The sequence below is a fragment of the Strix uralensis genome, chromosome 7, assembly GCF_047716275.1.
Source record: "Strix uralensis isolate ZFMK-TIS-50842 chromosome 7, bStrUra1, whole genome shotgun sequence".
Lineage (NCBI taxonomy): Eukaryota > Metazoa > Chordata > Aves > Strigiformes > Strigidae > Strix > Strix uralensis.
Genome location: NC_133978.1, coordinates 28842071 through 28869871, shown reverse-complemented (window position 1 = coordinate 28869871; position 27801 = coordinate 28842071). Strand labels below are relative to the sequence as shown.

The following is a 27801-nucleotide window of genomic DNA, read 5'->3' as shown; positions in this document are numbered from 1 at the left end:
GCTATACCTTATGCAGAGAATCTCATGCGATTAATGCTTTTTGATCTTTTGTGATAGCTAAATCCTCTGCTAATTTTGTTTGCCAGGAGCACATTCTGATCTAAGGAAATATAACACAGCATGTTCATCAGTTTAAGGAAATCAAAATCCCGTGTTTCTGTGGGACTGAAGTTTTGCCTTAACCTCAACAGTGTGATGCTGAGGCATTTTTCTGTAGCTGTCTCAGAGCTGTGCCTTCATCAGGTCTTGGTGGATGGACTAGAATTGCACTTATAAGGTAGAGCTCTGGAGTCAGACCATCCATTGGTACTTAGTGTTTTTCTTGCAAGTAAGTTGGCAGGAAAGAGCCTTGGTTGCTGTAGTTGAGCCTGACCTAGATTGGTAAAAGCAGCCATCACTTAAGAAAGCAAATATCACAACTGTAGTCACCCCTGTTCAACTGGACCCATGACAGAGGTCAGAACTGCTTATCTTTGACTTCTGAAGCTGAACAGAAACTCTTTCTGGGAGAAAGTGGACTTGTAAAGGCTAGTTCCTGGAGATAACAAAGTTCCACTGAATGCTTACCTGTGGCCATCTTGCACTTCAGACAGACCACTTCCATCAGTGATATAACAAATAAGAATGAAAAGAATGACAGAAGACAGCACAGCTAACCATGTGAAGTGACTCCAGTGCTTCTATTTTGGTGGTGCATACTCTTCTGGAATATACCTGTAGCCTCAGCAATATCCAGTTTGCAACAAGTCCTTCGCATATTTTTGGAGAGTAGGGAGAGAGAATCTGTTACGAGCAAGCCAGTTTTCTTCCTTCTGAGATTTTAATGTGGAATAAAAAAAGAAAGATATAGGAGTGATTCATCTCACAGGCTGTACTGTTAATCCCATGAAGTTTGTGAGCAGTACGCGGCCAGCATCCTTGAAAATGCTCCAGGTGCATTAGTTACAGGAGGTGCCTTGTGGCTTGAAAAGCAAAGGAACATTAAAATTGGCTTCTTTTTTGACATCTGCTACTCAAATGTATCCCTCTGTCATGCACCCCTTTTTCTATTATTTAATTTTTGCCTCCTGTGCTCTCTAGTGGTAGTGCTAACTTCTAGTATGGAGCAAGAAAGCGAGTTGTGTGACTGGTCATGTTTTCCATCCATCTTTCTTTGGTCTTTTGCTGCTTTACATTTAGGGATGCCAACACTGAGGCAGTGATTGACTGGACTTGTACAGCTTTGCCATGGGTGTGAATAACAGCTTTGCTCAAGTCAGCAAATAGTTCCTGATCTTATAACTGGGTGCCCAACTGGGCTTGATATTTGTGTGCACCTTTATTTCTCGGTACGGACCACGTCAGGTTTTGTTTTGCTGGATGTGTACAGCTTCATAATCTTCCCTGAAATGACAGAGCTGCACCTCCTGTCACATGCTCGTGCGGCCTGTGGTGCCCCAAGCTGTGCAGTTCAAAGCCAGTGGGCACACAGTTGGCCCTAGCTCTGTTTGACAGCTCATGAAATTCGTAATGCAGCAGTAGCCAGGAAGCTCCTGAGTGTGTAGGAGGCTGACTGCTGTTATGCAGCTATCCTGTTTTGTTTCTCTTATCCGGAGCTGGAGGTTTTGGAAGTGGATGCTGGCAGAAGCAAAACCTTCTCACAAGACTCCTACTCTGTGCTTGGAGAACTGGAGTCACGTTGCAAAGTTGAAATCCATAGTGGAATTTGGTGTTGATTTAAGGGGACCAAGAACAATAGTAGAAATACATTTTAAAATAAAAATGTAAGGTGTTGCCTAGTCAGGAACTGTTGAGACACTAAGGGAGTCTTTTGAGCAAGTGCTTTCAATTTGTATTTGGATGTTTGTCTGTCCTCTTCTGTTTCAAAACCAGTAGTATCTTGCAGGTGGAATTTTGCCCCAAAGTGTTCAGAAATCACTGCTTGAAGGCTGGTAGAAGGGAATCGAGAGGCAGAGGACTTTATGGTGTGACCAGGTAGGGACTGCAGAACTGGCAGCAGTGCAAACATGCCATTTCTGCTCAAGACTGGTTTCTGAATAGGTGGCAGAGACTCTGGAAAATCCAAGTGCAGTTTCTTGTGCAAATGAGGAGCAGCCTTGGGGTGAAGTGGGAGCTGAGTGCCCAGCCTCCCTTCACAAAACTAATTTTCAAGCTTTCAGCTTGTCACTAAATTGTCTTTTCCCAACACCACATCTCTTCTGTGCAGCAGAAGATTCCTCGTGGGCAGCAGTGGCATGAGTATGATCACAGTGTTTGCTCCAGTTTATTCTGCATTGCATTTTGTAGTACATTTTGCTGATGATTCTCACTCTTTTATTAGTTTTCTATAGCATTCACAGAATAAACTGTAAATGTTGTATGACTCCTGAACTACACTTAAACAGCTACACATGGGTTCAAGATGAGAAATTAGGTTTCTAATCCAGACTTTCCCAAAATAGGAGGAATGTGGGTTGTGTTCTGTCTAGCGTTGTTGTTTTGGATAGGAGGCTTTTGGTTAATGTCAGTCTTGGAGGAGAGGAAAACTGTCAGATGTCACAGGATCCCAAATGCTCTTTGTGCAGTGGCTACAGCCAAAGACACTGGAGTGTCGGGTTTCTGCTGAATTAGTGAGCAACTTCTTAATCATGTGACAGCAGCATCAGGGTTTCCTGGCAAAAAAAATTGGAGAGTAAGCAAAACCTAGTGTGTCCTAATAGAAATGTGTATAAACAAATGTTTCCTAAGGTGCATGCAGGTATCAAAAAGTTAAATTGTGGGTGTCCTTCTTCTCCCAGTCTCCAAATCCCTACTGAAAACCTGACATTCCCTTGGAGTTTTAGGGATACAATCATCCTCTGTTCCATCAACTCCTTCTCCCTTCTGCTTTTTGTAGGGTTTCTACTATTTTAGCCCATAGTAATCCACCCTTAACATGATGGATTTGATGCCTTCCTGTGGAATATGACAACAGACTTGCTTCTGCCCTTAGTACCCCGGGCTAACTCAACAGCCAGATGGCTGTTTGGGCAGCAGGAATTCACATACAGATCGGGTGTCCCTATAGTGAAGGGAAGTAGCCCCTTCTCCCTGAAGCTGAGTGAGCTGAAGTTGTCTCCTCATGGATGGGAGCTTACTATGAAGTGGCTTCTTTTACTGTGGCATGTATCCAAGTCATCGTGGAAAATCTGGGCATTTCTTCTGATGGTTTTGGCATGCCAAGAGTGAGATTCTTGGAGCTCAGGATCTTCCTCTTCCTCCCTCTCCTCTTCAAAGCCTGCAAAACTAAAAAAAAAAAAAAAAAAAAAAAAAACTGAACTATGAGTGGGATAGGCATTATTGCTGGTTTCTTTCTTGTAACTAGGATATATACAGTATTCTGAAAGCAAAATAGAGCCATTCCCCCCCCCGCCCCCATCCCATATGATCCCTCTCTACCTCTCAAAAACCTGAACATTTGACATAATGGCTTCTGGCTGAAATTTCCCTTGTAAGATAAACTTGGCTCAAGCTATTCTTCTGTGATGCCCTTTTCAAAGCTCCCCAGAAAAGGGTGAGTAGCTGTGTGCTGGCAGGCCTCCTCGCAGCGGCATCTCTGAACCTGGAGAGCAAATGAGCAGTACCTCAGCTGGATGGTCTGCTTGCAGCAAATATTGCTCAAGCAGCAACCTCCCGTCTCCAGCCTTGCAGGGGCCATGGTTATGCTGTTGGACTACACAGCTAGAGAAAAATCAAGATACTAATGGAAAACTTCTTGGAAGACTGAAACTACTCCTGCACATCTGTCCTCCTTTGGAAAAGGTATTATGTGCTGAAGTTATGAAATATTGTCAGAGGGGAAGGTGCTCTCTGCTCTCCAAAGATCCAAGAGCATCTAAGTGAACGTCCATGGGTCAGCAGCAAATCGCAGGGTTTGAAGATTCAAAGACTGTATTCTCCAACTGCGCAGAGAACACGAGCGTGACTTTGCCAAAGACAGTAAGTTGATACCTACTGCCCAGGAGTTGATATCACTGCCCAGCCTCATCTAATTTCATATTAATGTGAAAAACAAAGATTTGCTCAGACTCAGTGGGATTGGTCTCACAGAATGAAATGGCACATGAAGATGTTTAATAGAGTGTACAGCTTTCTGTAGTCCAGGTTTCTGTGCACTTCCAATTAATTTATTATTGTAGATATTATGTACCCATTTGGAATCCCCCTCTGTTCATAGTTAAAATTTGATTGTATTGTTAAAGCACTGAGAACGTCAGGGTTTTTGGGGTGGGTTTTTGTACTGAGTAGCCTAGCTTTGATGTACTTGCCAAACATCTGTGTGCTTTCTATATATTTTCCCCTTGCCTTCAGAAAAAGGATGGTTGCGTTTATTTGTGGATGAAATACTTTGCTAGGAATGGCTGTAAATCTGAAGAGCTGAAAATTGTCAAGTGAACTCGTAGACAATAGTAACAGAGAGTAAGGAATTAAGCCTGGTATGCAGTCTGGAAAAATTAAAATTCTTCAGAATCCTTTTTTGCTGGCATGGGGATATCTAGAAATTGGAAATCCAGCAAAGCTTCTGATTTGGAAACTTGAAACAACTGCAAAGTGTGAACGTTGTGGCAAGACTAGCACAAGGAGGGCTGGGAGGTGCTGGAGTTCTTGTTGGCCCAGACTGTGCTGCATGGGTAGGAGCTTGCTGCTGTTAGAGATGTCTGTTCTCTTCCTAAATCTTCTGATGCCCCATCAAATAACCTCTGATTTACATGAACAGTGATGTTACTAATACTTACTAATGTTAAACTGGACATTCACGTTATACAGTTGAAAGTTTTAGTGCTAAATCCATGAAAAAGCCATGGCATATAAACCTGAAAGAGAGCCTGGTATGCTTGCTTTTGTTTTGGTCCTTAAACTCTGATTCAATGTAAATTTTCATACTTTCTTCATGGGCCAGTTATAAAGTAGCTAAAAGAGTGCTAATACTTAATGAAATGGATAATAAGGGAGCTTCATATTCTTTTTTTTATTTTCTCACTAGATTATGCCATCACAGTAATGGCAGTTTCTAATATCTCTGTTCCCTTTTTAAAAAAAAAAAAACAAACCACCTTTTAAAAAGACATTTAAAACCACAAAAAACCCCTTGAGAAATGGGGCCATTTGCAGCCCTGTGTCTCTGGAGGATACAGGCTCTCTAGAGAGGTACTGTGCCTGGAGTGGCAAGAGCTTGATTCCAGATGCACAACATGATGGATGTGTTGGACTTTGAGGTAGGAGCTTGACTTGCACACACAGTTGTATCTGTAGATCTGAGTGGACTCCTCAAGATGCCTGTGACACTGATGTCCAAGGGCTGCCTTTGCTTGCAGCTGGCTTTCTGTAAATCCTGCCTCTTGTTGAGCATTTCATTGTGATTCAGAGTAAGGATGCTTTTGCCATGTTTTCCACATTGGGATTTAGATAATCTGAGTGAGAATATCAAGCCTTCAGGGGTGTTTCACGAGTCTCATTCCCAGGCATCTCCATCTACCAGTTCGGGGAGCTGCTGGAAGTGCTGTATCAGTGCTCTAGAGATGAGCGTCACTGGTGCCTGCAGCAGTGCTCAACAAGCATCGGTTCAGCCAAGGAATGTGCCCTTAATATAGCTGGGGTGCCCCAGATGTATTTCATGTATCGGTACAAAGAAGAGCTGTCTAATCTGCCGCAAGTCTCTCCAGCCACGCATGTGTTTGGCTTGGACGCCGTCATCCTTGCTCTCAGAGCCGGAGTGTGTGTTGGCAGCAGGGAATCGTTGTCACAGAGTAATTCCGAGCACAGAGGAGTCAAAGCAAAGTTCATTTTGTTCTTTTTCTTCAAACTTACAGCTTGCTTGAGCAGGCAGGGGGTGCGTCAGCCGCTTTTCTTTTTGGTGTTTTTTTTAATCAATACCTCATCTCTGTCGTAAGAAGTCTTTTGCTATATCTGAATGAAATGTGTTTCTCCTGAGACTTCTGGCTCTGGTTAAAGACAGGCATCTTGCTTGCAAAGTAGGGCTTTCTATTGATCTCGTTTTAAATGGTATAGCTACAGGCACAGAAAAACAATGATCTGGGGTCACACTTCACTCACTATTCTGCTTATTTATTTCTGGTTTAAAAATAAATAAACAAAAATCACTGAAGTAGTCTGTCCTAGAAATGCTTCTCAGAAGACCAAAAAGAGTCTTAAGACCCAGCGTAGCACTTAACTGTGTAGCTATGAGACATACCCTAAGGTATGCTAGCAGTGCTTGAAGGCAGGGCTGTTGGTACCCTTTATTCTTGACTTCTGTTGCTGCTTGTTAACTTTGCAACTGGATAGGATTACCAACATTTTGTTGAAGGAAGGGGTGGCTTTAAGCAGCAGATGAGAAATCCCCTGAACTCCAGCCTGGAAACAGTCCCTGACCTTAGCCCAATGTTTGGGGTAGGTAGATAAGCTATATTTTAAATTTCTTTTATGTATTTGGGCTGGAAGCAGGTTTTTTGACTTCTTCCCCAGTCATAAAGGCTTCATCTTGCTTTTTTTTCCTTATTTACTGTGCAATACCTGTGCCCCTTGCACACCCTCATTTAGCTTGGAGGGGAAGCAAATGCAGTGCTCTTATTTCATTGTATTGAAACCTTTGTAGCTAATTTCTAGGACTTCATCTGGAGAGGCTGCTCTGCTTCTCTGGCTTTGGCTCAGGATTTGAAAGCTGAGCTGCAAATAAATAAGCATAGGCTCATCCAAAGGCCTGAGACATAGTTGGAAGGGAAAAGGGAGCGAGGCTGGAAGTGACAGCACAAAGCTGTGATGAGTTAAAAGCATAATGGCACTGTGGTACAGGCATCGCCCTCAGTGAAGGAACAAGTGGCTCCTCGCAGATGGGGTTTTTATCTTTTAAAGATGTTGCTCACTCCTTGGCTCTGCTCCTCAGCTGAGCAAAGTGCTTAAGCCTACACTTGACTAGAACATGCGGTTTGGGGACATTTCACTGTTTTCCTACTAAATACCTTTACCGAATAGGAGACTGCAGCCTACTTGGATAATCCAGGTCAAAAAGTTTCCTGTTTTTATAAGTCAGTAAACTGCAGTGCGAACCTTTTTACAATTGTGAAAACAGAGGTGGAAATGGCATGAAAGATGAGTAACTCCACTCCTTTGTGGTGGCAGAGAAGCAGTGCTGGCAAGCACCAGAGCTACCTCTGGACAGAAGACAGTCCAGAAAAATAAGAGACAGCCTCTGCTTGAAGATAGATTCAGCTTCCTCTGACTCCCATGTTGTATGGGGCTGCCCTGCTGATGGAGTGGCAAAAGTGGTAAGAAAGTGAAGTTAACTGGTTAATGGTTTTGCCCATCTTATTTTCTATAGAAGAGAGATACCAGAAACAAAAGGGGTGTGGGGTTTCTGCGTTTCCTGAGGGAAGGAGCAGGGGGAGAGACAGCTCCTGGAAGTAAGTCATAGCCATGCTGACATCTGTAAGTCACATCAGCAAATGTGTCAAATGTCATACTGAGCTCCAAGGTTACTGTAATGAGTATTATCTTCTCCTTAGATTTCAGGACTTAAAAGAAACAACTGTGAGCAAAATTGATTAATTGCTTCTTGCAGTGGGAAGGTGCTCTTGAGATCCCCTCCCTCTGTCACATCTCATTTATTGCGTCCAAGTAGAAGCAGATCACATCCTCTGATAGGGTTTAGATATTCTCAGGCTTTGGGAGAATATGAAAATATGAATTTGTGTTTTGATCAAACTAAAAACCAGGTCATGAAGGCAAACCATATTCTGAAATTTTAGTGGTTGTGATGCTCAAGGCTTTGACGTGGTCACTCTGACCACACTTGCTGATGTGATAGGCTGACAGAAATATCTGAGATTTTGTCTGGATCATCCTTAAGTTTTTCTGGGACTCCTGGAATGTGTTGCCAAGGTAACTGCAGAAGCTGAAGTGGCAGGGAAAAATTGGAAAAACAAAATTAAAATCTAACTAGATGAATGGTGCAAGGTTGAATCTTTCCACCTTTCGGTCACCTAAATCTTCAACAAGTATATTGGGAAGCAGGTTAGATGTCTATATGATAATTCCTCAGATATTGGTGGTCAGTGCCTGTGTTTCTGGAATAGCCTCCAGACTTCAGCTACCGGAAAAAGCCATGTACCTCAGAATGAGTAGTCTGGTAAAGGTAATTAGGTACAGCAGTTGTGAGCCAGGTGATGTAGCGTTAATGGCCTGTGAGATGCAAGAAGGCAGGCTAGATGTTGAATCTCCTTTGAATCTTAATTTTTCCTTCAGCTTCAAGTGTGGACTAGCAAGTAGGGGCATAGCTTAAGAGTTGAGACAGTACATGCTGGCAGATGACCAACAAATCTAAACTTTTGTAGGACAGAGAATTAAGTCCTTAATTTTAGCACCATGTAAAGCTGACTTCCAAATTTTATTCAACCAATTCCTATTATTGTTTGTCACCTGGATGAACTTGTTCATCATCAGGGCACATTGGGAAGACTTTTTTTTTAGAAATAAAATTAACAAGTTAATCCTGTGTAATTAATAGTAACTAATAATTAACATGAACTACTGCAAGTATAGTGTGTGGCTATTCCCAAAATAAGTACATCAAAAAGCTTGTTTTGTGCTTGTAGCCCATACTATGTGTGTTGGTACCAGGCAACCCCATTCACTGACTTATGTCAGCAACTGGTGCCAAATAAGTCAGTTGGAGAAAGCATGATCTCCATGAAAATGGCTTGTAGACACAAAGGAGTTGCGCTACATTTTATAATGGGATTGAGGAACATCAGGAGGCAGTTTTGAAGCTTTAGGAGGTGTCAGTAGCCAGAAGATTGACCAAGAAGTTCATCAAGGGACTGGTGTGTCTTGGAGGTGGCTCCCCTCATGTCTGCTATTGAGGGTCTCTGCATAAGTTAGAAGGGGTTTTGGAAGAGATGTTTGTCCTTCTCAAAAATGTGTGGTCTTGGTTGACTTCTGCAGGCTGCATTGCATGATGTTTTGCTGAGCTGAAGTCTGAGAATATAGGGTGTGTGGTGAAGAGCCCACGCAAACAAGGCCAGGGGATAGATCTCTTTGAAAAGCAATGGGAAATCCCCTTCCCCAGTACGGATTTAGCAGCTACAAGAGTATGTACTTTTATTTCTACCCAGGTTGGGTTCCTTCTACTCCGTAATCCTTACCACAGCCCTTGGGAGGGAAGCATGCCAAGGAAACTTCAATTCATTAGTCATCCTAAAATGTGCTGGTAGCCCAGTTGGTCTTGCTGGAGGTGCACTGTTGTATATACATCACGTTAATACTGTAGTGAACTCCAACTTGCCCTTCCAAATATGCACACATATTCCAAAACATCCCTTTAGTGACTAAATCTTCAGGCCATATAAGCTTTTGTTAAATCATAGCATTCCAACATTGTAATTAGTATGTCAGCTAACAGACCTATCCAAAGACTTATTTACTAGCCAGGCTGTTTTACATCACAAGAGTCATGCTTCTGTGATCTCTGTTTGTTTTTTATGGCAGTGCCTAAGGCCCAGCTGAGATCAGGGTCCTGTTGTGCTAGACATTCAGGCCTTGTCTCCATAGAATGGAAGTCTACATGAGGGACAGACAAAGGAAACACTGTTCAAATTTGGGTGGTGGGGGAGGGGAAGGGAAGTAACAAAGACTTGTAAATTGGGGAGGGAAAAACTCCTCCCACAAAAAGAAATGGTTTGTTTCTCAGTTCTTTTACGAAGAACTTTCCAATGCTAGGCTAACTTCCCAGCAGCAGGACCATCCTCTCTTTCAGCTTGCAGTGAACATGTAGTCTCTGTGTTCCATCACTGACCTTTCCCAAAATAAGAAGGGGAAATCAATGCATTTTGAGGGAAGGAGAAACAGAAGGGGAGAGGAAAAAAAGAAGATGCCATCAAACTGTCAAGAGTGAGATCCTGAAAACTACAAGGTTGCAAAATGCCTGAACCCAAGGTTTTTCTATGACGTTACCATTAGAGTGATTGGGGAATAGCAGTTGCCTGTGCAAAGAAAGAAATACACATGGAAAGTATAGCACTAGCAGCAGAGTCTGGTCAGGGGTAGTTACAGGCAGTCAGCATGTCCTCTTTTGGTAGCCTTGTACTGGGGAAAGGGAAGGGTTTAATCTTGCATGCACTCATAGGGTAAGCTTAAGTGACTCCCTGTTGAAAAGATAAACACTATGCCTCTATATCATCTGTCTGACAGGTTTAGGTAATCCCTTACTGTGCTGCTTATTTATTTTAAATAGTGCTGTATTGTGTAATGCATCTGTGTGTGTAATGGAGGGTCTGCAAATCTCAGCTTTTCACCCAAGGACAGCATTATTCTTGCTCTTTTTTTCATGGTTGATTTATTCCTAATGGAAAGGAATAAGCCTCACAATGATATATTTGTCTTGTCTCAGCTCTGTGAAATGTGTGGAGATTGACAGCTCTCCTGTATCTCACATCATTAATTTGCCTTGCTAACCTTTATTTAACATCAGTAGATCAGCCTCACTGATTATTGCCAGCAAATCTGTGCTCACTGCCCGCTCTGGCTTTGTTTGATTAAGCTTGAAAAGACAGAAAAGAGAGTCAGAAAATTAAATAGTTTAAATACTGGGATTTTGACTTATTGCACACTTAATGGTGCCTTCCTGGAGGCAGACCAGCAACTGAGGCTGCTGTCAACCCAGCCTTTCTGTGTGAAGGTGTTAATAGGAATGTTGCTGTTGATGTTCCCATATTGCAAGATTTAGTGAGGTGTTTCTAGTCTTGGTTCTCTGCTGAGTCTAAGCTGCCTTTCCACTCTGTAAGGAGCACCAAAGGCTAAATATCCATCTTTAAAGTCAATGTCTCAAGTGAGACACCCATGCAAGTTGCAGGGAAATCAAATGCTTACTACCATGTAGCAAAAAACCTCCAAAGATGCTTAAGCAAAGTGTGTAGCCTTGTTATCCAGAGGTAGTCCAGAATGAATAGTGCTTAGTTACCTGGCTGTGTGCAGAGTATTATCTGCAACGTAAGAGCAGGGGTTTTTTTGCTGAGGGGGAGGAAATAGGCATCTTGCGAAGAGGTTTTTGCCTTAGTAACTTTCCTGTATTCACCTTCTCTTCTTATGCTGCTGATGCACCTTTTTGTTAGAGCTGATGGAACCAGATACCCCAGTAAGTCCTGTTTGCTTTTTTTGAAGTCTACATGGATGATCTCAGTTTCCCCCTTTGTAAAGGTGAATATCCCCTTCTGTTTCCACCTGCACAGGCTGTTCTCACTGTCCAGGTTTTCATGATGGATAAAGGTAAAAGGCACATCTTTTCCCCCATTTTTTTTTTCTCTGTTTTCCATAAGCTGTTCAAAATGGGATTGTTTCAGCCTCCTGATGAACAAAACATAGTAACAAGTCTGTAGGCGTCTAAATTTTAGAAAAGCCTGGAAAAACTCTTCAGAAAATACTGGATTGGGTTTGTAATCTCTTCTGGGGAGAGTCAGTGATACTACTACTTGCCCATGTATGTCCTTGTTCAGTATGATGTAGTTCATTAATTGGCAGCCCACTAACACACCGGCTGCTCTTGTAGCCTGCTATTCATCACTCTGGTACTCATTTCCGAAGCTGTCATTTCCTGCAGCCTTCTGCAGGCAGCTCTTTGAGGCTCAGCTCCCCGGGGTCACTGCAGAAACAGAGCTTGAATGGAGCACAGGAGAAAAGCGATGGAGCGATGTTGGAGGGAGAGCAGAGCCTTCAGTTTCACATCAGTATTTGTGATAATGTACCATCTGGGCTACAATCTTGCCAGATCTAGCTAATAAATAGAGCTGGACAGAAGTTGTATTTGGACGGCAGAGCTTCAAGGAACAGCCAGGATATGGAAATAGCAAATTGTGAGATGGTTATCTGGGCACTGCAGAGCAGTGGTGCCCTGCACACTGTGCTGGGCACCGGCAACCTGAGGTGGCTCCATTCCTTTAGCCAGGATTATTGCGGTTCAGAAGGATCCCATAAAAGCTGTTTGTAAGAGGCAGTGTTTTTAATCTGGTGAGTCAGCTGGGCTTCAGGCTGAGCTAATATCACTGTTTGGTTGCTTTATCCTCCAATTTCTGCTGCATATAGTATAGCCTTTGTTCCTTGATTTGAGCTCTTCTCCAGTGTTGCTCTGTTCTGTCCTGAGACAATCAAAGTCTGCCTTGGAGGCGACAGATGCATCTTAACTGAAATACAGGATTCCTATATGATTTTGACTCTATCACCTGCAATGCTGTTTGTTACTCTGCTAGGATTATTCCTAGTCCGTAGTATTTTTCCTGATTCCATGTGGTTTTGAGGATTTCTCAGTAAGCAACTGACACCACGTTCACAGAATCACAGAATTGTCTAGGTTGGAAAAGACCTTGAAAATCATCTAGTCCAACCATTAACCTAACGTTGACAGTTCCCAACTACACCATATCCCTAAGCCCTATGTCGACCCTACTCTTAAACACCTCCAGGGACTCCACCACCTCCCTGGGCAGCCCATTCCAACACCTACAGACTATAGAATAAGAAATTAAAACAAAAGCAACTTCTGTCAATCTGTGCAGGAAGTAAAGATTGGCTATTCTGTGCTGCCTGTGAAGGCCATTTCCTATCAACTGGGGCTGGGGGTCTATAACTTTTTTAAACCACTAGGAAGTAATTTGTAATCTTTGGACAAGATTACTATGAGGCCCATTTGAAGCTTATTCATGTTTTCCTAAAGAAAGCTTGGACACAAAATGTGTTTGGTTTAAGATTAAGTCCTGTGAATGTAAAGGAAATTACTTGTGAGCTTGACTGTGCACCCTGTTGTCTGACCACAGAAAACACAACCCCGCGACTGGTAATGACTAGTAGAGAGTCTGCGTTGGCTCCTGGGGCTGAGCCCCCCATGCCCCGTGGGGTGGAAAGCCATCTGTTTGCATGCCTTTACTGTAATCAGTTGTTCGTGGCTTTGGAAAATCTGCTGCAGGAGCTGGCTGTGCTGGTGTAGCCTTTCAGAAGGTAGTGGGTTACTTGTCTGCTGCCACAGGCTGGGTTTGCCCACCTGATTTCTGTATATTCTGCACTCTGTGCTGGAGTCCTCCTCTGTCCATGCCCCAGCCAACCCCGTTTGTGGTTGGGACTTCTTGTAAATTATTGTTTTATGTAAACATGGTGCATACAGTATCACTTTGGCAGCTTTATTAAAACCTCAGACCTATAGATTTCAACCTTTAAATGATGGGCTGCTGGAGAGGAGGTGAGGGGACAGGCTTTAAGGACAGTGACAGATGAATTTATTGCTTAATTTTCCTACTTGATCTACATCTTCCTAACAGTAGAAACACTAAAGGAGGTACAGGACAGAAGTCCTTTTGGAAGTAGAAGATGAAAGGCTCTGGGCTGTAATTGAACAGGGAGGAAGGAAGGTTCCCCATGAAGTTACATGATCAGGGAAGCTGTACTGAAAGACATTAGCAGCAGTCAGTATCCTTACTGGTCAACTTCTGGGACCTACTGAAGTAAACAAAACTTTAGGGGAAGGGAAAGAAGAAAGGAAGATACTGTCCAGTACCACTTGTTGCCCTAGCTGTTAAGTCTGTGTGCCCTCTAGCAATCTTACCTTGCCTTGTTACTAAAATCACAAAGATTTCATCTTTGAAGGATGCATGTAAGTCTATCGCTTTCCAAGAGGAAAATAAGATTGCAAGAAAAGGTGAAAATTGATATGTAGTGTGACCAGAACTTGAGGTCAGACAGCAAATCCTGTTTTCTAAGCAGATAAGATGAGAAAAGGAGAATCTGTGATCAGTAAACAGGTATTTTCTGTAATAACTGAATTGGTACTGTGGGTTGGATGGCAGGACCATGATGGCCAGTATACCAGTGCAAGTCAGGAACCTCCTGAAAGCCACTGGGCTATGGGTTGACCTTGTTTTACTCCAATTACTCTACAGTACTCAGCATTCACAGGCTAACAGCTGCAGCCAGGCTGCTTGTACAATACAGTATGCCCACCTAAAGATAGCTTTGTTCTTTGTTGTGATTGATGAGATATTTCCTATGAGTAAGGAACTCCCTCTCTTAGTTTCTTTTGTTTCTATACTGAACAAAAGCTGTGAGCTGCAAACATGTTGAGCTATGTGGAATGCAGCTCACATTGCACAGACATTTTCACTGTTAGGTGTTCTTAAAATCAAGTAAAGCAGGAAGAGAAAGATTATTTTAAACTACTTTTTAGAAGGCATTAGGATGTTTGAACCTTGGCAAACTTCCCCCCCCCCCCCCCCTTCTTGGGTGATGACTGGCCTGTAGTACTGACTAACTTCATTGCTTTGTGGATCCCCTAATTTCAGTGGTCTGGGGATACTGGCCAACACCTTGGGCATGTTGGCTGTGTGTGTTTTGGAGTTGGCCATAGGCAGATTTAGCAAGTAGTGCTTACCTCTGCTTCTGTCTTGGGGAGCCCAGGGTACTTGACAGTTTAGGGGAAGCTGGTGACCTGGAGAGTGATGGGATTTGATCTGGGGTTTACAGGCAATGTCCAAGACTTCTCCATAGCTGTTAATGTAATAGGTAGTGCATTTACTCCCTTGCTTTAAGGACACAACTTGTGTAATTTGTACTGGATTATATGATGGCTTTGTGGATGTACGTGCCAGTTCTTGAAAACGTGTTTGGCAGATTCCTTCATTCCAGCTGTGTCAATACACAAATCTGAGGTCCTTTTTTTAAACAGGGAGGGGAAGCCCCTGGGTAACAATTGGGCCATAGCAAATAGCTGCAGATACAGCACTTTGGAGTTTGTAACCACCAGTTTGAATTATCAGAACGCAAAGATAAACTGTGTTCTTTACTTAAACATCTTCCCCCCTCCACCTAGCCTATACACACACATATATGCAGAAGAAGTCACAACTGTAATAACAGATAAATATATAAGTATTTTGCAAAATGTGCACCTCTGGAAGGCTTGTCACCTACTAGCTTATAAGATTTGAACAAATACAGTAATGTGGTATTTCCTAGTTGTCTTAATACTCTGAATATCCATCTTCTCTAGTAGTGATGTAACCCATAAAGTATTAGAGCTGAGTTGTATATTATCCAGTTTTCTCTTTTCCCATGAACTTTTCCCATGTTCTGAACACTTCTACTTTTTCCAGAAGTATGAGGAAACATGGTTCCAATCCCAGTAGAAGACTAGGGTAATATGTATTTGAATGCAGAGGTCAGGGTGTGAATTTCCACATATATACGTGTGTGTTTATGCATATAATGTGATGTGAAACCAATCCAAGCAAGCTAGATGTTTAAGCCAGAATCTGAGATGCACTTTGGGACTCTGTATTGAGCACTTATATACACACCTAGTCAGCTGCTTTTGGTCCAGGAAAAACCTGTGTGGCAGCAATAACTAAGATATGTAGTGGGCCCTCTGTGCCAGCCAGCTCTGCAACCATAGGAACTGGAGTACAGCAGCAAAGGGGTATGCTAAGAGCACAGCTGAGAAGTCTCCATTTACCAACACCACAAGGTTAGTAGTAGAGGTTGAGGAAGAAGACAGATTTAGGATAGCAAATCCATAACCATGTAGACTTGAAACAACTAGTTACCTTTAATAGCCAGTCATTCCAGGAAAGAACTTAGCTCTCTCCCTCATATGTTACAGCACCCAAACTCTGGGGTTCGCTTCTATTTTCCTTGAATTCAGTAACTCCTAAAGCAGTGCAAGGAATGCAATTCCCTGTGCTGCTGCTGAGACCTAAGCATTTGCAGTTACTATCAAATATTGGTGGAGAACAGCAAACCGTGGTCTCAGCTCTTGGCCTTTTAGCTCCATAAGGTAAAGTGCTGTTCTGTTAATAGCCCAAAATTTATATCAGAGTCCAGTCTTCCAGAAGGCCCCACCTTCTGCTCCCAATCTTCTCCCTCACTTCAGGAAGCCCTCCTCTCAGTGTTGTTTCCATCACCAAATTAAGCAAAAACTGCTGCAGCCTGTACTCTGATGAGAACACAACTCAGTTTCCAGACTGTCCATAAGGAGGGAAAACAGAGTGTTTCTGGGGGCGCTCTGTGTGTGTGTTGGGTTGTCAGGATTCCTAAGTGATGCTCTTAAGTCAGGTTACTATTGTGTCTTTGTAGGTACTCCTGTAAATTTTAGTTGAATGCTGGAGCAAGGCACAGAAGTGTGCAGCCTCTCTTCCTTCCTTGTTCCATGTGTTCTCTCTTCACTAAATACTAAAACTATTACTCCAGTTTAAATATTGAGGGTAGCTTGCTGGGCAGAATGCAGCTTGTGGCTGTGTGACTGCTGCTGAACAGCAGTCAGGTGTGTGGTTGCTAATGTATGTCCTGTCAGATGTTGTGGCATATCTGGTACCAGGAGCAAAATGTTTGCTTGTTACACTTCAAATTATTTTTTTCAAGAAGAGAAGCTCGTGTTAATTTTAAAAAAAAAAAAAAAAAAAAAAAAAAAAAAGCAGAGTTTCTGTGTTTGTAATTCTTCATTCAGCTTTAATGCTATGGTAGAAAATCCGTTTGATAACCCATATAGAAACTCCAATTTCCATGCTGTGCAACCAGGAAAGGAGTGAAGGTGTGATCCTTCTTCCTCTTTTCTCTCACATGAGAAAGCTAACAGCTCTGCCCCATCACAGTGCTGTGGGCTCTTGGGGTATTTCATCAGCAAATTTTAAAACCTCTTGGAGTTAAGCAGTAACTTGGGGTGGTGAGCTATATTCCTGAATTCCTGTAGTAGTACTCGGTACCTAGAGTGCAACCACAGTAGTTGTAAGCAAGATAACAACCTTCACTCTTGACTGTGAGAGCAGTCAGGCACAGACATTTCGGGTTGCAACACTTTGCAAAATGAGGCTCCCATGGGAAGTGAGGTTGCTCATGTGAACCATGCTCCTAGCAGGCAGGTCTAGGACGTGAACTGGCTGGAAGGATCATGACATGCGGTTGAGCTGGAATCCTAATGTGTGGTCCAGTCTGCTTTGGGTATGGCACATAAAGGGCTGTGAACCTGTGCTGTGGATCTTAATTGTGTTCAGGTAGGATGTCTGCCATAGGCACATCTTTCTTCCTTGAGTATGTCTTTGTTTGAGTTACACTTCCATCTTTAAAACGAGACAAACATTGTTTCGTGGTTGAGTGGCTGCAGTGAAGTCTGCAGTGCACACAGGCTGGGAAACATCATGTGTTTAAAGATGAAAGCTGCCTTTAATATTTCACCAACTTTAATAATTCATCCTGAGATGACAGCCTTAGTCTGCTGTGCAGTGACTCACACACAGACTTCTGTACCCCTATCATCCCCTCCATGCTAGGAAGACCTCTTGCATATATCTCCATATTTAAAAGAAAGATGCCTCTTCTGTGAATTGTAAGGACAAAATGCTCAGAAATCAAACACTGGACTTTATATGGATTCAATGCTTTCAACCCAGTGCCTTTGCCAAGCGTGTGAAACTGAAGGAACCTTTTACAGAAAGCAGAGCCAGCATGTACAGTGATAGTGTACGGACACTGTAGTGAATTTTTAGGAAGTGGGTGTGAGAATATGCTTACTGCAGAAAATCCCTCTTGCAAAATGCTACATCTGGTGCCTTTATATTTCTGCGTATTCTTTGGAGGTCTGTCCAAGGCAATTATGACTGAATTCCCTATGTGTATCAAATATACATGTACTGTGTGGGAAGAGCTTCACCTGCACAGCTAATACTCTTACCTTAGCTGTTTTTTAATGAAGCAGATAGCATCTCTGAAGGAAAGTAATCATCTGTTGGCATGAAAAGGTCTGTGTGCCAGGTCTGGAAGTGACCTGATTGCACCTAGTACTGCTTTGTAGGACAATTTAAGTTCTTGAATCAAAAAAAACCTTCAAGAGATAGTTCCAAGGCAGAAGGATTTAAAAATCTGAAGCCCGAAGAGCACATCAGATGTACCAAACTGCTGCTTGAGTGGGATTTTTCCAAGACTCTTGAGAGGTGGAGTGTTATTTAAGTATTTGTTTAGAAGAATGTGTAGTCCACTCATGCAGGAGAGATTCCCATTCCCTTTTACTGTGTTCCTGTTCTTGTTTACTTTAGTTAAGCTCATAAATTGACACTCAAAGTCTACAGAGAAATTAATGGCTGAGGGGAGAATTAGAAACTAAAGTTCAGCAAGGTCCTGCAACTTTAATATTTATTTTTTTTTTAAAGTGATTTGTAGCATCTTACAATTTGGCAGACTTCAATAGGAATAGCTAATTTTCCTGTTGGTGTGGAGAAAGAGACAATATTGAAGCATGGATGGGTGAGGATGCATGTAAACATAAGCAAAGCTTGCATAAAAGATAGTCCTTTAACTATGTTCTAGTAGTTTCCTATGGTGTGGGTTGTGGATAACACTTGCTTAATTATTTTGATTTTTTTCTTTTAAAGCTTTTTGGGGAGAGGACTGTAAAAGCAAGAACATGATTTTTAGAGTCAGAGTATTTGTTATTTATTCACTATTTAGTGTGACCAATCTATTTGGCAGTCATCTTGCCATGTGTATGTATGCGTGGCAAGTGGAACCTTTCATCTCTCAGGCGGAAAATGCCTGAGAGTTATCAGAGCCTAGATGGACTCTGAGTGTAGTGACATCTTGGCTGTTGCAGCTAGGGATGCTGACAGATGCCAACCAAAGGGTCAACATAGGTGGGGAGAAAATTACACTCCTACCTTAAAAATTCATATTCTTGGATTAGTATTAAGGTAGGATTTGGAGAAATGCAGCAAAGCTTGGCTACAAGTCCCTGTGTGCCTTCTGTGGGGCTCAAACTCCCTTTGAATCCTCGTCAGGAATGAGAGCTGACGAGTCGCAGTGTAGACATCCATGCCACATCAGCTTTAGAGTTGTGTTTTGATGCCTGAGAGATAGGGGCATCTGTAAGGGTTAACTCAGGCTGTAAAGAACTGCCTAATTTCTACAGATGGTGTGAGTGCAAGAGCTAACCTCAGACTGGCTTGGCAGTGCACAGAGATAACTTTATATAATTCCCTGCAGATGTTGCTGCAGAATGGTTTTAATAATGAATTGTGAAGTCGAGCTCAACTCCAGCATAGAGGGAGAACTCAAAATAAATGCAATGTTTTTTTCTGTGTTTCAAAAGCAAGTTTTCTAACAACGTTTCTGTGATGCTCTGGGTGGGGAAAGATGGTAGGGGAGGGGACAAGAGATAGTTTGCGCCATTATAGCCCTGACTTTCTGCAAACAAAGGAAAATCTGACTAATTTCTCTGCAAACCATGAACCCCCATGAACCTGGGGTTGGGGGGGAAGGGGTGGTGGGACTGAATGGCAGCTGCCTTAATGCTTCTAATGAGGGAATGGTGCAGAGCAAGTACTTTATGATCAGCTGGGCAGAGTTCTGCAGTTCGTGGCTGTCATGCATGGACTGCATTGTGGAACTTGTCTGTGCTTCAGCCATTTTCTGCTAGGAGTTGTCAATTCTTGCACTATGCTGTAATTTCCTTTCCGTAAGGTTATGGCTTAGATGTGCCATCATAATTCAGATTTTTGCCTCATAAGGAGTGAGCTGCCTCTGCAATGTCTGCTCAGTCACTCTTAAGACCTTGCATGTCTTGTTTGTGAGCATCCATTTTTGACTTTGCTGCTGGGGGTGCTGCTGGAACTTTCTCAGGCTTCTCAGTTGTTCAGGCTGTTTAAGTAAAACATACTTTTTTCTGTGGATGTGCTATTCCAGTGACCTGCATTAAAGCCTTTCTTATGTCCTTCTGAGAAGCAAGCTTGAAATGGGAGAAGAGAATTTCAGAGCAGGGGCTGGTTTTCTCTGAACCTAGAAAGATGCTGCTGACTTCTCAGTTGCACACATTTTATAAAGCCAGTCTTTAGAATGAAATGATAACTTTCATGAGCTCTATGGTGATTAGGAGCTTTAATCTTAGTAATGGCTTGAAGAATCAAAGCAGTTTAAAACCTCACTTAGACTGTTACGTGCTCTGTCTCCATGTTGCAATAGATTTGGTTGAGTTACTTGACTTTAACCTGCCTCAAATGTGACTTGACCTCCAACTGGTATGTGGGAGCCTGTTTGTAAGATCAGTGGAGTTGTGAGGTTTCCCCGCCGAGGCCTTAGTTGTGAGTTTTCCCCTTGCCGAATGGCAATAGGGAGGCCCAGTGATAGGGGGGAGGCATGTGTATGCATGTGCAGGCATGGAGGTGAGAGGGAGTCCCGTTTAGATGGATGGAGGCTCAGCTACCCTATGGCCCCAAACACAAGACCTTAAACTCAGCTCTGAGGCCACGATGCAGCTCAGTGAGCCAAACCAGAAGAGCTGTATTGTGAAATGGGCTAGCACTAGGTCTGCGTCAAGACTGTGCAATCCATCCCTCCAAAGACGGTTTTACCATGGTTTGAATTTGGCCCAAGCACACGTTTTTAAGTGTAGGCAAGTCCTTTTTGTGCAATTGCATTTAATTTCTTTCTGAGGAAGAGTTTACATAAACTATTTCAGTCTAATTGGTATCAGCTGAAAGCCAGCTTCTGACATTTTGTGCCTCATTATAAGTGTACGTTAAACTGTTTGCTACCCATGTTGATACGTTACTAGTAAAATAAGGAACAACCATGAAGATGTGTTTTTGAAATGGTCTGGCAGATCCTGCGTGTTCAATGCTGTGGGCTTCGTGGCAGGAGAATCCACCTCCTGCTGAGGGGGAATAACTAAATTTAAACTTTCCAACCATGAGCCTTGTGAAGCAAAGTTTCCAAACCTCTGCTGGGCCAGCAAATGGAAAGCCATGTCTGAGTTTTGAGAGTAAATAAATAGAGCTACCTAGCAGCTGTGCAGTGTCAAGTGAGGGGTTTGTTGCTTGGGGCACGTTGTCTCCTAGCCTCAGGCAGGAAAAATGAATGTTTGTAACTACTGTCCTCTGGTAAAATCTTCTGTGACAGGATTTGGAACTAACTTGGGTGACTTTTAGCATGAACACTTAAGCATTGTTTCAGCTGGTTTCTGTTTGGTTTGTTTTGTTTTTTTTTTTTTTTTCTTCTTTAAAGAAAGTTGCATGTTGCATGGTGGCAGAGTCCAGCAAAGCCTCCCTTCCCCTCGCCGGCCCCAGAGTTGCGGCCTCCCAGCTGTGGGAGGACCGCATGGCCATCGCACAACTCAGGGCTTTGCCCACCATAAATTAACTAGTTTTTTTTCCCTGTCTGTTTACAGACTAAGCTGGCTTATCCCTGCCTCTGCTTATCACAGGCAGGCTTGGGAGCCTCTGGGAAAGTCACTGGGTTTATGATAGCCATTAAAGTCTGTAAACTGTTTTGAGGTGCATGTACAGAAATAGCTATTTTCTCAGCTGCCTTTGGGGAGGCTGAAAAACTGGTGTTGAACAATAGTTTGCATTGTCCTGACAAAGCAACTTGCATTCTTTGGGGAGACTGGAAGATTGTAGAAAATAACAGAAATGGTTTACCTGCTTGGCTCTTTATTGTCCTGTATCTTAACCCTGACCTTACCTGAATGGAGCAGAATCTAGTTGGGCTTGTATCTGAGAGCAGCAAGTTCTTGGGTGAGTGAGCCTACATCAAAACCAGTGGAGGATTCAATAAATCAATGTAGCCAAGCAAGAAAAGAGGCAAAGATAATCATATTTGTGATGTATTTAACCTAAAAATGGCTCAGCTATAATTTTATTCATCCATCCATGGATGTGACCTAAAGGTTATATCCGTATGGTTGATGAATACTTAACGTTTTTATAGATAGTGGTAGAAACTTGGATGTTCATGTGGGAGGGCAAATAACTGGCACTTATGCCCTGAAGACACATTTCAGTTAGCTTTTCTTCTTATTTCTGTTCCGTGCAGTACTTTCCAGCTTCGCAGGACATTGAATTTGAGTCATGTTTGTTAAACACTGGCTGAGGTGGCAAGTGCTCTAGAAGCATTTATTTTGCATCCTGTTCTGAAATCTGTGCCCTTCTACTAAGTCTTTCCTGTTTCCGTCTTTTGACTTCTGTGATACCTCATATTAGGATTTGAGCAACATTTGTGCATACCCATATGTTCACATATATACATACAAAGTGTTTTGATACTGTAGATGTACATGTTGCAAGATTTGCTTTGAGAAACTGAATTGGAGAACTCAAATCAGAGTTGTCATGGATAGACTTCAGGTTTCTTAAAATAAACTGATGTTTGCTTCATTGCAACCTTTTTGATATGAGGCCTGCACGCCTGTTTACCACTATGAGAGTATCTGTTAGAAATGGTATAACAGGACTAAACCCTCCCCCCTCCTAGGAGACTGCAGCATAACTCAAACCTGCACTGAAGCTACTCACTCTGTGATGCCTTCTCAGTAGCATCTTGCTATTCTTGTTCCTCTTAATGTTGACTGAGCAACTTCTTTTACTTCTTTTTGTAGGTTGGTGGTTTGTGAGCACAGCAGAGGAGCAGGGCTGGGTCCCTGCTACGTACCTGGAATCCCAAAATGGAACCAGAGATGACTCTGACATCAACACATCCAAACTTGGGGAAGGTATGGAAAGCTTTTTGTTATCAAGGGGAAACTGATAATCACTGCTTTATGCTTTCCCCCCATAGGAAAACTTTGAAAATTCTTGCTGCCACTTGTGGCTGTTAATCCAGTGCAGCAAACTCTTCCCCCATCTTGTATCAGTAAATAAATTGTTATAGAAGAAATTGGAGTGAAGGGCCATGCCTGGAATCCCTTTGTGACCATCTTGGGCTATCAGTGTGAAGAAAGGTTCAAAAGCTGAAATGATACTCATTTCAATACCCTTAAAAAGCATACAAACAACTTATGTGCAAGTCCAAGCAGTATGTTCCGGTAGAGGTCCTGGACTCTCATGTCCATGGAAGGAGAGAACTTGCATGGCTTGTTTGCAGAAATTATACAAGTGAGAGCTTTTAATTGGAAGAAGATGCTTGTTAGAGCCACAGGCCATTAAGAGGAGTGAGATTTAACTTTAATGGTTGCTTCTCATTACAATTTTTTTTTTCCAATTAATCCTTGAAACTAGTTTTCACTGCTGTTTGCTGTGGTCTGTGATTGTGTGGAAAGGTATTTTTGTTTGGTGTGGTCTCATTCTACTAAAACTGAGATGCCATTTGTCATGTATATGTATTTAGTGGCTCTGTTTTTTGGCTAAAAATGCTTAATTCAGGTTCCAGAAATGGAATAGTACAACCTCACATGTTCCTCTGTTCCATTATGAAAGACTAACCACATCTTAATGGACTTCTCATGTAGCAACTGTGTACAAAGGACACTATTATGATTTGCTCCACTCTAATGAATCTCTTGCTAGATTTCTAGGTGCTCTTGATGTGACACTTATGTAAAATGTATGTGGAAACTCAGCTGACCTTTCCTTAGCACAGGCAGGAGGCTTAGAGATGTGTTGAGGTGACCATTTGCCCATTAAGATAGCACACAAGCAAAACATAACTTTGTGCTGAGCCCCAAGGGTGACATCTGTGGCTTATTGAAATCTTTGGCTCTGCAACTCATTTTTCCCTGCTCAAAGCTACCCATATCCTGGGTCACTTAGGGTTTAGAGACAGACTGGCTGTAGGCTGGTAGGCCAGGAACCAGTCTGGCATGATGCAATGTCTTAGCGGATGCAAAAGCACTTAGTAAAGTTTCCCTGTTAGTAAAGAATAAAAACTTACCGCTCTTTTCTGAAAGAGGAATGCCTTGTCTGTTGGTCTGTAGCTTTCTCCCTTTTCCTGACTCATATATGGTGCATGCTTAACAGCCTTATTGCTTAAACTGCTTTCATTTCAAGCTCTCTCCGCCTTTCATGTTGCCCTCTGGAGTGTACTCTGCGCAGGGCTGTTGCCACACAGCAGTCTTTCCTGAGTAATGGAAAATCCATCAAATGTTCCTTATCTTTTTCCTCGCAGTCCCCTTTAATCCATTACACTGCTATCCTCAGCTGTGGTCAGCAGTCGTGCTCCCTGCCTTACTCCAAATCCAGATACGCTGAAACCTGAGACTGTTCTTCCCTTTCTGTTCAGTTCCATCTCAGTGACAAATCTAATTGCATTACCTCCGTAACTGCTTTGATGTGCCCCAGCTTTTGCTTGGTTTTCAGTAACGTTGTTTTATGTTATTAATCCCAGAAACTGAGACTTTTGTTCTTTGTTTCCCCCCCTTCAGTTCTTTACTTGGGCTATTCTTCTCCTAATAGTTATTCCATAAGAGAGGAAAGAACAACTCAGATTCTCTCTCTTAAAGAAAAGTGTGTAAAAGTGAACATACCTACACAGAAAACTTGCCAACTCTCTCTCAGTAGGCAGAAGAAAGGGGCTCCAAAATAACTGAGGAAGGCACTTTAAGTGGATTAAGTGCCCTAGCCCCTCAATTTAGAATTCATACAAGTTTCAGAGTGACTCCTGGAGATGTTGACTTCCTGCAGCTGTGCAATCTGTGCTCTGCCTGCTTTGAAGAGGTAGAAGCACTAATGGAGGGAGCTTTCTGTATCAGCCTCTTGGCCCTCTCCATTTGTAGCAGGCCTGGAACAAGTCCACAAGCCAGGCAGGCCCAGAGGTTTGCTCAGCCGAGGCAGGCCCTTGTAAAGATAAGGAGGTACTGAATGCAACTTAATAACAATGCTGTCTCTACATAGCAGTAATATTTCCATGTGTCTCTGTTTAAATAGTCTGTTCCCTGAGAAAGACAAAAATGTTTCCTCCCCGCGTCTGAGCCTGCACAACGTCTTTTGTCAGGGTGAGGGTAGACAGTTGACTGCTACCTGGGCCTGTGTTTAGACCAACGCCAATTTACAAGGCTTGGAAAACATTCAGAAAGCAATCTAAAGAAACATTCACAGCCACAGGAGCTGTTAAAGTAAACATCTTTAAATGGTCTCTGGAAAGGTTTAGATACTTGTTGATAAATAACCTTTCTGGTGACTAACTATGGCATGACCAACCAAGTCCAAGTCTGGGATCAAATGGCAAAATCCAGGATTGTTGAGGAGAAAAAAATCTGACTCGTACAAAAGCATACAGAAGGTCTATCACTGGGGATAGTCATATGTTGTGAGGAGGATGCAGAGTGGTGGATCTGCATGACCCACTGTGTTCAAGGGGTGCTCCTGGATGGCTAAGTCCTCCAAACGCCTGGTGCAAGCAAGGAGCTGTGGGTGACTGCTCTGTGTTGACACCTGAAATTTCTATCCCTCCACACCCCTCCTTCCTGCAAGCCTATAAGTTCAACATCTTTCATTTCTTCCCTTCTTCTATAGAAACCTCCTAATGCAGGTAGCCTTACTGTGAATTTAGCTTTTCTCTGTTATAATCTGTATGTGTAGTGAGGTGTCCTGTGTTGCCTCTTGTGTAGTGTGTGTGTAACTGTCAGTCTAATATCCTGTTGGTTTTGAGAAAGCCACCAATCTATTGTTAAGAAAGACACTACCAGTAAGGAGTGAAAACAGCTCATCTTCTGTGCCACCATGGGCTTCCAACAGGATCACTGATTTCCGTTAGCCAAAAACGCAGCAAGCTATAAACTTGAAATACAACTCCTCTGAAAATTTTTGGCTCTTCTCTGACCTACATGAGATCAAAGGCGAGGTACAGAGTACCACAAACTAGACATGGTGCCTGTTCAACACCACTCACCACACCTCCACTTAGGGTGACTAGGGAAGGTTTAGGCCTTAAAGCAAAGGAGAAATTGAGGTGAGTGAGCTGGGTGCTGAAGTCTGATCTAAGCCCCTGAGGATATAAAGGGCAAAAGGCAAAAGCCACTTTTTGGGGAAGTTTATTAATTTTTTTTTTTTTACTTGCTCTGCTAATCATTCCCCAATCAAATAATTTTGCTATGCCTGGTGGTCTACAGAACATAGTTCTAGAAGACAGTAGTGTCTGCTGTTATGAGTATAAGGGTGTATTCCCCAAATGAGTGTGCATAAGCAGAATTGAGTGATTATTAATGATGTGATATCAAAGTTTATGAACAGCTTCCCGGCACCACTAGCAAAATGATTGTGTTTGCACCCTAGTGATAGCTGAAGTGTAACATTTTGCACTCCTTTGTGGCAGCACCAAGCACCCTTGCAGTAGTTGCCAAACTAGTGTGGAAGCCCTTGAATGGAAAAAGGGAAGTGCTTGTATTTCTGTGCCAGTCCAATGGTTCCTGTGTTGTTCACACCTTTACAAGCAGAAGGAAGTGAGTACAGTTCACACAATCCAGAAAACAAGTGTGTCCTCTGTGCACAGCTGCTCTCACAATGCCATTTCCGTAGGTGTCTTGTCTTTGTTTACATTTTAGCATAAATTATTGGTTCATTGTGTAACTAATTCTCAGTTCTGGCTTGTTAGCTTCTTGAGCCTGCTCAATAGTTTCGAGGTCAGGTTTTTCCTTATATTTGTAATCAGTATATTAGATGTTTGGATCATGAGAATTAGCTGTGGCAGCAATTGTGAGTCACCTGTTGCAAACAAGGAGACATCAGACACTTTTCACTGTTCCTGAATGCTGCTGTTAGAAGTGAACTCACATAAGAGAAGCTGCCTTTTTTTTTTTTCCTGGATTTTGTTTATAGTGTGATAATTTGTTTAGAGAGGGTTAGAGCCCTGTTGGGTTTGATGTCGTATACAATGGAATGAAGTCTTCAAAGATCATGTAGCCTAACTAGGAGATGCATCAGGAATGATGTGGATTTGTACTGCCACTGCAGTCTCCTTGGACAAGTTGTCTTCTGTTGTGCAGCTTGTTTTGGGGTGTGTGTATGTTTTTGGTTTTTTAAGGAAAGCCAATAGCAAGGGTGCCAATTTGTGACAGTTTGAGGTGGTTCATGTTGCTCAGGCTCAAGAAGCTAACTTGTTCCACTGTAATATATAAACTAAACCAAAATGTCTGCATCCCAGCTAACCCATTCCTGCTAACAAGACCAGTGCTTGTAAATGCCATGTTTTGTTTCTATTCCTCACCCTCCCATCATTTTTTTCCCTTTTTTTGTTTTTTGTTTTTTGTTTCCATCCATGTTCCAAACTAGTTTCTAAGCGACGCAAGGCTCACCTGAGACGCCTGGACCGGCGATGGACGCTAGGCGGGATAGTCAACAGGCAGCAGAGTCGAGGTGAATTAATAGCTTTCTATGGCACCAGCCTCTAAGGGTGCACCAAAAGCCATGCTGCAGCTTCAGCTGTTGTGCACCAGGATCTGCATCTTTGGCACTCTGGTAGAGAGAGGCCGAAGCTCCAGAGTTCAGATGCAGATTTCATACATGACAGCTTGAGGGTGTCTTGGAGCCAGGGTTCGGCACCCCAAGAGCTGGAGGCTAATAACCAAGTGTAACTCTGCAGTCTGACTCCTCGTGCTGCTTGGGGAAGCTCACATCTGTTGTGTTTTAACTTTGGGCATAGTTGTACTCAGTCTTTCCTACCTCAGTAAGGACAAGTGATACTTTCAGGGCTATTAAAATGAGAAGAATGCCAAAAAGCCATGGTCAGAGATGTGCGTACTGGAAAAGTGTTTGGTGTGGAAAGATGAGAATCATTCCAGTTTCAGTCCCCTCTCTTCCTTGCGAGGAGTGCTTGCTACTAAAGACAGACTTTTTCAGAACTTTGGGGAGCTTTTGGTGTCAGTCCTGGATGTTTAAAATATCACTAGTAGCAGCATTTTTAAAATTTTTTTGCTTTGCTGGTTTCACAGGGAACATGGGGGGGGGGGGGGAGCACCTTGTGTTCTGAAGCCACATTTGTGTAAAATCTGAGGAATATTCCAAACCAAGCATTTCTCCAGTGCATGTGAATCATCTTTCCCAGAGTAAAGGTACCCCTTTC

General features: G+C 42.7%; 1 protein-coding gene across 6 annotated transcripts in view; it reads left to right on the top strand.

Annotated features, from left to right (window-relative positions):
* The window catches only part of SH3PXD2A (SH3 and PX domains 2A), a 258532-nt gene that overhangs the window by 206442 nt on the left and 24289 nt on the right, over positions 1-27801 (top strand). For 5 of the 6 annotated variants that reach the window (XM_074875217.1, XM_074875216.1, XM_074875219.1 and 2 more), the window contains 2 exons: positions 22406-22519; positions 27012-27095. In XM_074875217.1, coding sequence (XP_074731318.1) covers positions 22406-22519; positions 27012-27095 — 198 coding nt within the window. The remainder of the gene's footprint in view (positions 1-22405; positions 22520-27011; positions 27096-27801) is intronic. The other variant, XM_074875218.1, reaches the window with a different exon arrangement.